The sequence below is a fragment of the Puntigrus tetrazona genome, chromosome 25, assembly GCF_018831695.1.
Source record: "Puntigrus tetrazona isolate hp1 chromosome 25, ASM1883169v1, whole genome shotgun sequence".
NCBI classification, from domain to species: Eukaryota; Metazoa; Chordata; class Actinopteri; order Cypriniformes; family Cyprinidae; genus Puntigrus; species Puntigrus tetrazona.
The window spans coordinates 1,685,674-1,700,084 of record NC_056723.1 but is presented as its reverse complement, the minus strand read 5'-3'; the positions used below and the strand labels follow the sequence as shown (position 1 = coordinate 1,700,084).

At 39.7% G+C, this 14,411-nt stretch overlaps 1 protein-coding gene across 2 annotated transcripts in view; it reads left to right on the top strand.

The window, feature by feature from the left end:
- The window catches only part of wnt7bb (wingless-type MMTV integration site family, member 7Bb), a 34,337-nt gene extending 20,328 nt beyond the window's left edge, over positions 1-14,009 (top strand). For both annotated transcript variants that reach the window (XM_043227221.1, XM_043227220.1), the window contains exons 3-4: positions 8,817-9,088; positions 12,791-14,009. In XM_043227221.1, the coding sequence (XP_043083156.1) occupies positions 8,817-9,088; positions 12,791-13,270 (752 nt within the window). In that variant the 3' untranslated portion in view covers positions 13,271-14,009. The remainder of the gene's footprint in view (positions 1-8,816; positions 9,089-12,790) is intronic.
- Positions 14,010-14,411: the final 402 nt, after the last annotated feature.

Below are 14,411 nucleotides of genomic sequence, written 5' to 3'. Positions count from 1 at the left end.
GGATTGTGGGATATGATATGAACTCAGGATTGTGGGATATGAACTCAGGATTGTGGGATATGAACTCAAAATTGTGGGATATGAACTCAGGATTGCGGGATATGAACTCAGGATTGCGGGATATGAACTCAGGATTGTGGGATATGAACTCAGGATTGTGGATTGTGGGATATGAACTCAGGATTGTGGGATATGAACTCAGGATTGTGGGATATGAACTCAGGATTGTGGGATATGAACTCAGGATTGTGGGATATGAACTCAGGATTGTGGGATATGAACTCAGGATTGTGGGATATGAACTCAGGATTGTGGGATATGAACTCAGGATTGTCAGGATTGTGGATATGAACTCAGGATTGTGGGATATGAACTCAGGATTGTGGGATATAAACTCAGGATTGTGGATATATGGGATATGAACTCAGGATTGTGGGATATGAACTCAGGATTGTGGGAACTCAAACTCAGGATTGTGGGATATGAACTCAGGATTGTGGGATATAAACTCAGGATTGTGGGATATGAACTCAGGATTGTGGGATATAAACTCAGGATGGGATATAAACTCAGGGGATATGTCAGGATTGTGGGATATGAACTCAGGATTGTGGGATATAAACTCAGGATTGCGGGATATGAACTCAGGATTGTGGGATATGAACTCAGGATTGTGGGATATGAACTCAGGATTGTGGGATATGAACTCAGGATTGTGGATATGAACTGGGATTGTGGGATATGAACTCAGGATTGTGGGATATGAACTCAGGATTGTGGGATATGAACTCAGGATTGTGGGATTGTGGGATATGAACTCAGGATTGTGGGATATGAACTCAGGATTGTGGGATATAAACTCAGGATTGTGGGATATAAACTCAGGATTGTGGGATATGAACTCAGAATTGTGGGATATGAACTCAGGATTGTGGGATATGAACTCAGGATTGTGGGATATGAACTCAGGATTGTGGGATATGAACTCAGGATTGTGGGATATGAACTCAGGATTGTGGGATATGAACTCAGGATTGTGGATATGAACTCAGGATTGTGGGATATGAACTCAGGATTGTGGGATATGAACTCATGAACTGGGAGGATTGTGGGATATAAACTCAGGATTGTGGGATATGTGAACTTGTGGGATATAAACTCAGGATTGTGGGATATGAACTCAGGATTGTGGGATATGAACTCAGGATTGTGGGATATAAACTCAGGATTGTGGATATAAACTCAAAATTGTGGGATATAAACTCAGGATTGTGGGATATGAACTCAGGATTGTGGGATATGAACTCAGGATTGCGGGATATGAACTCAGGATTGCAGGATATGAACTCAGGATTGTGGGATATGATATGAACTCAGGATTGCGGGATATGAACTCAGGATTGTGGGATATGAACTCAGGATTGTGGGATATGAACTCAGGATTGTGGGATATGAACTCAAAATTGTGGGATATGAACTCAGGATTGTGGGATATGAACTCAGGATTGTGGGATATGAACTCAGGATTGTGGGATATGAACTCAGGATTGAACTGGGATATGAATATGAACTCAGGATTGTGGGATATGATGAACTCAACTCAGGATATGAACTCAAAATTGTGGGATATGAACTCAGGATTGCGGGATATGAACTCAGGATTGTGGGATATGAACTCAAAATTCTGGGATATAAACTCAGGATTGAGGGATATGAAGTAAAGATCGAGATAAACTGAATTTTGAGATATAATCTCAGGATTGTAAAAAAATAATTTAGAATTGCAAGATATAAACTAGAGTGTGAGATACAAAAGATTGTGAGATACAGTATAATATTGTAAGACATGAACTCAGGATTATGATAAAATCTGAATTGTGAGATGAGGAAAACATGAACCAGAATAATATTTTGGCAAGAAAATTATGAATTGTGAGATTAAAAAATCACAAATACTGTGGCAAAAGAAGTGTGAGCTTTTCTAAGAATTCAGAGAAAAAAAACCATGTAACGACCGAGCTGTGACAGTCACAGCCGAGACGAGCTTCGACCTGGCACATCATTTACAGAAATCAGCACCTCAAGACAAGTCTGAAGAAAGAGAAGGAAGTTTTCTTCAAAATGGCGCTGCAGTTATCAGAAGGAAATCTTAAGCGCATGCACTGAAGCGTGAAACCCAACTACTTGGAATTTATTGTCAGGAGCTCCTTGGAATCAGAAGCTTGGATTAAATCATCGAACGTGCAGCGGGGGTCAGGTTCTGACTCTTTGACATCGGGCCGTGTGTCACGGATAAAGTGCAGATTAGTCAAATGACCCCGCAGCCCCAGGAAGCAGATCTGAATCTCTGGAGGTATTCCTGCTGAATCAATCACGTATCTGTATGGAAATGTGTCCGTTTAGTGCAGGTCAGGGATTAGATGTTCCCATCAGGGACAAAGAACACGGGAAAGTAGGAAAATGAGATAAGAGGCTGCTTCTGCTGTGCTCAAACTTTTGAAATCATTATTATTTTTTTCGATGAATATGAGTAGTTGACAAATGAACATTTTGGGTTGAATTTAATTTCGACTGGAAACTGGAACTTTTTAATACTAGTTTTATTTTAGTTTTTAATTAGAGCAATGATCATTTCACTAGATTTAAAATGCAAAACGACCAAAATAAATGCATTTAATTAAAGATAATACACGCGCTATATAATTTGCATCTACAACAGTTCATACTTTAATTTCATTGAATTATAATAACATTTGTTTTTTTATTGTATTCAAAACATTACATTTAAATGTTTAAAATATTCATAGATTGAACGTATATCATTTATGCATTTGCTTCTTGATTTTTTTTTTTTTTTTAAATTTATACTAATTTAATTAAACTAAGGTTAATGTGTGTGTATTGAATGAAAAAAAAACGGAAAAAATAAAGGTATACATATAACAAAACATGTAATTTGTAGATAGTTTTTATACTTTTATTATTTCTAACTTCTTAAATGTTCTAATATTTTTAATTAGTGTTTTATTTCACATATATATATATATATATATATATATATATATATATATATATATATATATATATATATATATATATATATATATATATATATATATATGTGAAATAAAACACTAATTAAAATATATATATATGATGCAAGTGAGTGTGTATTGAAATGGTTTAGTGCCCGAGTGTGTTTGTGAATAGGAGACTCCTCCTGTGTCTGTCACAATCAGATCTGAACCAGACGGGTGCATGGACCTTAACCTTATCACGGACACTTTAAATATAAATAGCGTGCATTTTCATGCATGATAAGCCTATGTGATCTGAGGTGGTTCCTTGATCTCAGATCTTAAAGAGCATTCAAATGCGAGCGTTTCTGAACAATAGAGCGGTAGTGTGCTTCATTAAAGCTTCTCTGGATGGGCTCGTGATTAAAGAGCTGCTTGATCTAGAAATGCTGAGAGTCACGAAACTCCCTCAGTACTGGATTACACAACGTTTGTCGACTCGTTTTTGATTTCATGTAAAGGATATTCTCCCCTCATCTGACATATCTTGCTTTTACGCTGCATCTCATTCCCCAACAAACTCAGTTATTTGACTGTATTTCATGGAGGATATTTTCATACGCGTTTGCTCCGAAAAGGTTAAAAAAGGTTTATTTTATCATTATATTATATTTATTTATTTATTATATCATTATATTAATGTGATTATATTATATTAAGTGATTTCACCCAATTACTATTGGCAAGTAAATTAAAAATAATAATAAAAAAATTATATATGTATATAATATTATTATTTAGAATTTATCAATAATTTCACCCAATCACTATTGGCAAGTATATTTAAAATAAATGAAAAAAATATATATATATATATATATATATATATATATATATATATATATATATATATATATATATATATATATATATATATATATATATATATATATATATTTATATATATATATATTTTTATTATATATATTTTTTCAAATCTAAAATATATTACTTAAATTACTTAAAATGTGTCTTAAATGTATATATTTTTATAATACTGAATATATTTAAACATTTAAGGATTTGTGTACGCGTGTAAAAAGTATGTATAATTACTTTTCGAAATAATCGACTGCACCTAGCATCTAGTATGCATCGCAGCACACGGTGGCCGCTCAGAGACACTCGTGTTTTATTGAACAGGATCTGCTCATTTGGGCGGTTGTAAAGCTTATAAAACACACAATCCCTTCCTGCCGTTTGCAACTCTGCACAGAGCTGTACTTTTTGGGTGAACGATCCCTTTAAGACGCTCGGCTTCACTAATGAGTGCGAGTGAGTCTCTCCTCTCATTCGACGGCCGTAGCTTCATCGTAACTCTTCTCGATGCTCTCGCTGACCTCGGATGCAGATTTAGCAGCGCTTGGCCGTGTTCTCCGGCCTCAGAGCGTCCCTCGAGCGCGCTGCGTCCGTCCGCCGGCCGTGAATGGAGCATTCGGAGCTGCCCGGGCCACCGTAGGGTTCAACGGGATTGTTTGTTCTCTCTGAGGTTGTAAATCTCCTCAGCCGTGTCAAACGTGATTTGTTTAGCGGTTCGCTCTCGTCCGTTCCGAGCCAAAGCGGTCAGGCGGTATGACCGACGCAGTCGTCCACGCACCTTCTCTACGTAAGGTCACGAGGAGATATATATATATATATATATATATAAACAGAGACAGAGTGCTACTCTTCCACAGCGATCTTGGATTCTGTCGCAGACACTTGCCACTAAACTCTATTAGACATCTGTTTTAATATTCCTCTCTTCTTCCCTTCCAAGTTCTTTGAGGGTTTTCTGGTCAGTCCAGTTTTCCACTGGCAGGGTTCGAGGCTATCCCAGGGTGCTTCTAGCTGGAGTCGAGTCAGGGCTTTGGGTCTGGCCTCATCCGATGTGCTTTATTCACTTTGGCGTTTGCGAGCACGGCCCTCTCGTACCGTTAACCCGCTGTGGACGGCCGCCTGATTGGGCACCGCCTGCGCGATGGATCGGAAAGATTGCGAGGCTGGGGGAAGGCTGTATTTTTAGAAAATCTTGGAGACTGGAATTGTTTGTAAGCGTGCATCGCTTTTTGTTTCTCTCATTTTTTCGCTTTCGAAAAAAGTCACATTGAAAATACTAAATATATATATAAGCTAACTAAGACATATGCCAATATATAATCTTCGATGCATTGTTTTTAAGTGCGCGTATAGCGTTTAATAATAATCATACTTTATTAATGATCAATTTATCATTTCTAAATTATGTTATGAATAATAAATGGTTTAAAAGTACATTAATAAATCTTATTGGTATAATAGTCGCTCAGTGTGTTAATAAATGTAGTTATAAAGCATTTATTAGTTGCCAGCCGTCTATTTATAGCTTGGGAAGCCTTTACAAAGGAAATGAGGGATACAGAATTTTTCCGAAAATGCAAAAAAAGAAACCGTACAACTGTATACATGATAAGTGATAAATCAAGCGTACAGTAAAATACAGTTTTGCATCTTGAAATGAATAAACTGCTTAATAATGACTATTAACATGCTTTATAAAGGATGAACTGACTATTTATTAATGCTTAATTATTTATTGTTGTAATAAAGTGTTACCCGACTTAAAACAATCTTCATATAAATTCATTACAATAAATGTTAATTCAGCAAGCATATATAGAAATTAAAGTTATTAACGCTGTGTTATCATTTTGGAAATAACAAAAAAACTAAAACGTCTTTAAAAATGTCTTAACTTTTGGCCAGTCGAAGTAAAAAAATAAAAATAAATAAAATAGAATATTTTATAAATATTATAATATTTAATATTATATAAAATAGAATAAAATATGCCCTGCTTATAGATGCATGCTTCCTAAATAGTAAGAGAAGTGTGTTAATGTTATATTCAGAACATAGAAGTGACTCTGCATCTGCTCTCGGTTTCTGGGTATGATTTGGTCTCATTAGCAGCCGTCTTATATCCAGACACAACAGGGGTGACAGTCCATCAACACCCCTTCGTTTCCCTAAAGTGTGTGTGTGTGTGTGTGTAGGTGAGGGACGGAGCCAAACGCTGGTCCGTGCTTTTGCCATTACATTGGCACTAATCTTTTTTTCCTGCTTTTGCCATTACACTGGCCCTGTGTGTGTGTGTGTGTGTGTGTGTGTGTGTGTGTGTGTGTGTGTGTGTTCGAGTCAAAGACTTGCACATGCCAGTGTGTGTGAGGAGCGAAAGTCTTTTCTGCCGTCACAAGCTGACTGGTCGATTATTATGGTCTACTTGTAACATTTTGGACGAACAGATTTTATAGGGTAGATTTCATAAAGCCATAAATGCCCATTAATATATTCACAACCCATCATTTTTTCACGTTTTATGTTGCAACCTTATTTTAAACTGCTTTAAATGACTTTTTTCCACACATTAATATTATACACTCCATATACTATAACGACAAAGCACAAAACAACTTTGCAACAACTTTGCAAATATTTTAGAAATAAAAAAAACTGAAATGATGACATTACATAAATATTCATACCTTTAACTCAGTGCTTAGTTGAAGCACCTTTACAGCATCCTTTTGGTATGATGCAGGTTTTGTAGTTTTAACGTTAGTTTATTTACCCAGATTGGTCAGGTTGCTAAGGTGTTGCTAAGATATTGTTTTAGCACAGTTTGGTTGCTAAAGTGGTTAAACTGGGAGTTGATTAAGGTTGTTTTTTTTTGTTCAATATTATGTGGTCTCTATGGTGTTGCCAAGGCGTTTTTTAGCACAACGTGGTTGCTAGAGTGTTCCGCATGGTTGCTATGCAGTTGCTAATGTGTTTGCTAGAGTGTTCTGGGTGAATGGTATGGTGTTGCTATGCAGCTGCTAATGTGTTCTAATTTGCTTTTAGCACATTTTGGATGCTGGAGAGTTCTGGATGGTTGCTAGGGAGTTGCTAAGATGTCCATAATTTAGTCCAGTGTCATGTCATTGCTTGGGTGTTGCTATGCTATTGTTTTTTTTGACCAGCATGTAAAAACCATGCATGTTTTAGCACAGCGTGGTTGCTAGTGCGTTGTTCAGCGTTGCTTGTTCTCTTGGCTATGGTCTTCTAAATGGTTTTTAAGCATGTAATGTGCTTGCAAGGGTGGTTGCTTGGGAGTTGCTATGGCGATAAGATTGGTTTTGCCTAGAGAGGCCCGTGCAGTCTAAATAAGTCAGGGAGAGCACTTTATTTGGAGTTAAGTAACAGAACACGCAACTATTGTGGGAAATCATTGCATCTCTTTAGAAAGACAGCTTTTGATAAGACAGCTTGGCTCTTGGGAGATGGCCGTTATCAGTTAGTTTATTTCTTGTGACTGTTGAGCCGATCTGGGAATGTCCTTCTATGTTTGCTCCACGCGTCACATTAAATAAAGCTCCAGATGTGTGCGTGCTGCCGAGGGCCAGATGTACCTCGCTGCGTTTCTTGCGGTGGGTTTGTAAGGTGCTCTGGCAGGAGAATTCAGCACTTTGGACAGCACCTTGGCTTTTCTTTCTCACACGCTGAAAAACATCTGCGTCCGCTGGTTAACAGCTGCAGCCTTTTCCTCAAAGGTGTACACAAACACTTTTTAGTAGCTGGGATGAAACCAGCTCATCACGCGTTTCATCTTCGGGAACTACACAGAAATCTGTACCAATCGTTTAAAATTGCTTCTCTAAAATATTACTATTATTATTCCATACCAGTCCAACTTTGAATGATTAGAAAAAGATACCAAATCATTGAGTATCTGGACATATTAATGGCTCATATCAGCTGTGACTTTTTTAAATAAAATGTCCGTGTTGTTTGCACATGCTGGCTGGTCGCCAGGGTGTTACCATGCAGTTTCCTAATTGTTGTAGTTTTCCTTTTAATTTTCCTTTGGGGGCTAAGGTATTTTAATTAGTTTTAGCACAATGTCCTTGTTAGGGAGTTGATGTTATGCGGTTTCCAGGGTGTTTTGGCTGGTTGCTATGCAGTTTCTAGGGTATTCGAACTTGTTATGTGGTTGCTGTACACAGTGATGCTTACGTTATCAATATCAATATATATAATATATACACAGTGTTGGGTGAATTACTTAGTATGTTATTGATTACAATCATATGTTGAAATTTGTTTATAGGTTTAAATGGGATTATTGTTAACCAATCAGAGAACACGCAAATGTGTTAAGTTAAATATTAACTGTAATTGTTAGTTCAAAGTGGTTCGACCACAAAAAAATCGAATAAGAAAAAAAAAGAACGAGGGAGAATCAATTAATTGTGAATAACCTACTGCCATTGTGTCAATAATCTGCAAATGTGTAATCCATCCAAGTTACTGTAATCTCATTATGAGCATTTAAAACATAGTATAATCTAATTACAAGTACTTAAGGGGTTTTATCACCTCAACATTTAAGTTAGCAGACAATCCAGTCTAAGTTATATTAAAAAAAAAATCACTATTTTTCACCCTCCGGAGCAGTGTGAGACACATTGTGTTACAGATATATGCACTTTATTTGACTACGTTTGGACTGTTGAACAAAAAACACCCACCTGATCTCCATTCCAACGCTTGGAAGAGCCAGGACCATTTTTAATATAACTCTAAATAAATTCGTGTGAAAGAAGTAAGTCATATACACCTAGGACGCCTCAAGGGTGATTAAAACATGGGCTGGTTTTCATTTTAGTTCTCACACAAGTCTGTGCATGCAGATGGAGTCCTGTTGAGCGGATGTCACAGCCTGTTCCCTCTTCCCCCCAGGCAGCAGGGAGGCGGCATTCACCTACGCCATCACCGCCGCTGGGGTCGCCCACGCCGTGACGGCCGCATGCAGCCAGGGCAACATGAGCCACTGCGGCTGCGACAGGGAGAAACAGGGCTACTACAACCAGGAGGAGGGCTGGAAATGGGGCGGATGCTCCGCGGACATCAAATACGGCATCGAGTTCTCCCGGAAGTTCGTGGACGCCCGGGAGATTAAAAAAAATGCCCGGCGGCTGATGAACCTTCACAACAACGAAGCTGGCCGAAAGGTGAGGCTTTTTTCCTGCACTAGCTTAAACATCTAGATTCAACATTTAGCAACGTCGTTTCTGCAAGACTGCCAGACCATTCATCCAAAAGCTTTGTATGGGAGAAGCATCCAGACAATGCTTTATAATCTGTTTAGGCTTCAGAAGCTGTTTGAAGAACTGAAGCTTGGAAGAGTTTGTAGCTTGAAGAAACAAACAAAACCTTCAGGGAAAAGTTCTTATGCATTCATTTGTTATTTCTCAAGAGCATCTTAATTTGACAATTTACCAACATCGGTCGTGGTCGCCTTTCAGAAACATTTATCCATTTTGTTTGACTTGCACGGTTGGGAAAATCTTCCAGACAATGCTACTTAATCTGTTTTAGATGTCAGAGGCTTCAAAATGCTGAAGCTTGGGAGAGCGCCTTTTGGCCGCCGTTTAGTTGAAGAAACAAATAACGAATTCTTCAGAAACGTATCCATTAATTCATGCTGAAAAGACAAATGCATTTAGACTTCTGTGTCAGTTTGGCTCTGCAAAGTACGGCTTGTCTCGACAGTTCTCCGAAACGATTCGCCATATCGTGGGTGGCGCGGTTCATTTTCCCCCCATGTAAAACAGGTGTTTCAGGTGGCATCTAAAACGACTCCCCCACCGAGCAAACCCAAAGCAAGCTCGATCGCTTCACAACAGTCAGCCGTTTTCAGCAACTCGTTTCGCTTCAGCCAATTACTGCGTGTTTTCTCGGTTCCCGCCTTGATCCCGGTTCAAGCTCGGTTTGGCCGCTCGCCGCTCTGGCCATGTTTGTTTGTTTGATAGCTGTTAGTCATCCAAGAACACAAAACAACATGCACTGAAACGGCAGAACCGCATGCACTCCGGTGACAAATGGATCTAATTAATAACACAGGGCTTTATGGTGTGAGCGAGCCTGAGCCGAGCCGGGACTGAGCCCCAGGATCGCGGTTGCCAGTTGGAGCCCGGCCAACCCCATCGCAGGCCGCTGCATGGAATCATCAAGTCTAAAGCCTGTAACAGGATATTATTGCGAGTCTTTCTGCAGCACTGAAAACACAGCCCTCGCTCCATTGAGTCAGGTTTTTTTCCCGTCTTTTATAGAGGACCCACAATGGCAATCGTGGAGCCATAGCATCATAGGGTAAGGGGGGACGGGACGTACCATATGACTCTGGATGGGGGAAGAGGGAAGTTGCCGCTCTGGAATTTCAATTGCTATCATACGTGTATGTGGTTTGAGCGAGCTGGGGCCAAAACTGGTCCACATTAGCGCTGTGGATGTAAGCGTATCCAGGCAAATGTAAACAGCGCTGCGGGCCTTCGGACGGCTTGTGAAGCAACACATCGTTCATTTCGAAACGCCGTTGCCTGCGGGCGTATGCTGGCTCATTGTAAAATGGAGCGTAAACGGCAGTCGTGAGCGTATTCGGACGATTGTTCAGTCGATCAGCGTTTTACAAAGACACTAATTGGTTAAGCAATGGCTGAAAATCCAGTTACTGCAGGGCAGAATTAATACATTCTATTTGTTATTATATTTAGTCATTTAGCAGACGCTTTTATCCAAAAGGGTTATACGACAAGTCTCAGTTAGCTAAGTTTTTATGTAATTAATAAACGCACAATATCAGCTATATATGTATGCGTGTCTTTCGTAGACTCTTCATAGACATTATGCCTCACTGCAGTCTTTAAAAAAATATTATTCATGCAGTCCAATTCATGTTGCCTTACGATACGGTTTATTTGGCCAGCTCAATAGTTTTCAGAACAAGTACGTTATTAAAATGTCAAATTATAACGCAATAACATATTTATTCTGTTCATTTTTAGCATAATTCAATTAGAGACCAATTAGGAACGCGTTTTTTTAATAAAAATGGAAAACTGGCAGCCTTCGAATGAGTCATAGGACGAGGCCAGGAAGTACAAAACTAAACTAAACTTCATAAATGCCTTGCCAGAACAATCCTTCCGACCTCTTTTGTTATTGCGCAGACCCTGTTGAAATCGAGATCTCCCAACCGACTTTAACCGTCAACGGCCTCGCGTGGGTCAAGACGGTTTTGTGGGATTGATCAATTAGTTTACATGTGTTTTCCAGGGAAATGATAATTGCTTTTGGTGAGGAGTCGTGCCAGACAGAGAAAAAAGGTCTGGAAAAAGTCTTTCAGCGTTTCGTACAGTATTGATATCCAACGTTAATCTAAAAATAAAGCATACATGAAGCCTTTCTCCGTGTGCAGTGCAGGTCTCTTTCGGTTCTTCCCCGTTTGATGACGCTCCGTAGCTTCTCTGCTGCGAAAGATCTGCAATGCATTAAATAGCTCAATAATCCACTTCTAACCGGGAGTATCATGGTGTTTGGTTATAGGAGATTTATATTTATTTTTCCTGCTCATAGATGTGGTGCGCAGGAAGGTAGAGAGAATTACAGAGTAGGTTTGATGGGTAACTGGCAGAGAGCTGCTGGTGCGGATCAACAGCGAGCGTCTGAAGTCTCCGGCAGTATTAATGTAGCACATTAGATGGACGCTACGCCAGCATATGGTTTTTCCACTGCATGTACGTTGCTTGTCTTCCAAACAGCCCTGTGCAAACCATAAAAAGGCTGATTTCCGAAAGCCGTTAGCATGTGCTGTGTTTCAGTGTTTAGAACAGCACACTCTCGTACTATTTCTGAAGCATGCTGAACGTGCACTGTGCTTTTTCAGTGTGATAAGTAACTAGTAATCATTCAACCTGTGATTCTTGATGTTGCATTATCTGTCCGTCAACCATTTCGAAAACGCAAAAGAATGCTTTGTTTTAAAGATATGCCTGTGATGCAGCGTGGTTAGCCATAAAGATATGACGTGGTCATGTTGTTCTAAACCCCATAAAAGCTTGGTTCGACTTCTGAACACAATTTAAGATACTTTGGATGAAAACCCGGAAGCGGAACGATCCCCGTCAAGGTGCAGAAAAGTATGAAAGACGTCGTCTGAATGCCATCAGCGGTTCAACCTAAACATTACGAAGCGACAAGAATACTTTTTGCGGAACGAAACCACAAATAACGACTTTATTCGACAATTTGATGCTTGAGCAATGAAAACTGTATGACAGCAAGAACATTTTGTCTTCATTCGGATGAATGCTTAGGGAAAATTTTGCTCGGATTCAGGAAATGGAGTAAAATGAATTATATATCATCTCGGGATACGTCAAAATCAGTGTTACAAACACCCCAGACGAAAACGATGTGAGCTTTGGGTCTGAAACGTACAGACGTCCGAGTTCTACTCTCTGTGCAACTGATACTCGACTGCCATTGGCTCATCTGCGTTTGAGGGGAGGGGCTTACGACGGGTCAGTTGTTTTGCAGTCAATGGGACAGTCCCAAACCTCCCGGTTTTCATCCAAAATATCTTAAATTGGGTTTGGGATGACACGGGGGTAAGTGTTTGGGGTGGATAAAGCCTTTTTGATTAGTCATACTCATTGCCAAGGACGTCATTTGGGGCGACTTTAAAGGCGATTTTCTCAATATTTAGATTTGTTTGCGCCCTCAGACTCCAGTTTTTCAAATATTTGTATCTGAGCCAAATGCCGTTCTGTTCTAACAAACCGCGCAGCTTTTTCCAAACTCGAAGCTTATGACTGGTTTTGCGATCGCGAATACACACTGACATGACACACTGCCGCGCTTTTTCCCCGCAGGTGCTGGAGGAGCGGATGAAGCTGGAGTGCAAGTGTCACGGCGTGTCGGGCTCCTGCACCACCAAAACCTGCTGGACCACGCTACCCAAGTTCCGCGAGATCGGCTACGTCCTGAAGGACAAGTACAACAAGGCGGTGCACGTGGAGGTGGTCCGAGCCTCGCGTCTGAGACAGCCCACTTTCCTCAAAGTGAAGAAGGCGCACAACTACCAGAAGCCCTTAGAAACGGACCTGGTCTACATCGAGCGCTCGCCCAACTACTGCGAGGAGGACGCCAAAACGGGCAGCGTGGGGACGCAGGGGCGGCTGTGCAACCGGACGTCGCCGCACACGGACGGCTGTGACCTCATGTGCTGTGGGCGGGGCTACAACACGCACCAGTACACCAAAGTGTGGCAATGCAACTGTAAATTCCAGTGGTGCTGCTTCGTGAAATGCAACACCTGCAGCGAGAGGACGGAGGTGTTCACCTGCAAATGAATCGCTCGGCTCGTTTTGCACAGCAGAATGTATATTTGCTTTAACACAGAGTTAAAATACTAAACTCTATCGGTAGGTACGAGCCCGGAGGTACGTGCACTGACTCGCTCTAAAAGGACTGCAGGGTGCCGGCCGTGCATGCTGGGATTGGGGGCACGCTCTCAAAACGCCACGGAGGAGGAACTCGTTGAGTTCAGTGCAAACCGAGGATGTATAAACGCCAACTGGAACATGGTAGAGTATGTTAGCTATCCAGTCACACTGGATCTGTCTGTTTGAACACTGAAAATAAATTATTATATATTATATGTCATAGTCTCCTAAGGAACCGAAGCGCTAACGGGTAGAAACGTCTTCTTTTGTACTAAGTGTAAAGCGAGAGAAAGACTTTGTAGAAGCTTGTGACTGGAAGAGGAAAAAGGCCCTGTGTTTTCCGCTGGCTAACGATGTGTTGACTTCCAAAACCACTGTCGTTTTTTTATGTTTTTGGTCAGCTGACGCACGTTACCGTGGGTTCATCTTTGCTGTAATCTAGCCGTAGTTCTCAGTAAGGTATGCGATAGACGTTCAGGCCACTTCTCTTTTTCCAACTTTGCTAAACCGGTCTATCTACGATTCAAAGATCCTTCCTCAGTTCATGAAATGTGGAACGAGTATATTTCTGGATATGTTACAGAGTGCTGCACTGATATTTTTTTCTATTCCGATACGATGCAATTAAAAGTTAAATAAATATCAAGCTGACTGACATCTGGGATGTTTTTGCCGGGGGGAAAATAACTCTTTGGGAATCTGGGTCTTGAAACGCATGTCGTATAATATATTGCGTACCATATAAAAGTGGACGATGTGTAATATTTTAGATTTGATATTTTATATCAGTATTTATTATGTAACATTTAATCTATATAATTTAATATATTTGATGTTTTACATTAATATTTAATTTGAAAAATATGACTGTTCTATATTACATGTTAAATACAATAATTTTGTTTATATATATATATATATAAATATTTTATTAGTATTTCATAATATGTAACCTTTTACATATAATAAATATTGCATAAAATATATAATATTGTATAATATTTTATATTAGAAACTATTTTTTATTTGCTTTTATCATATTATTGTT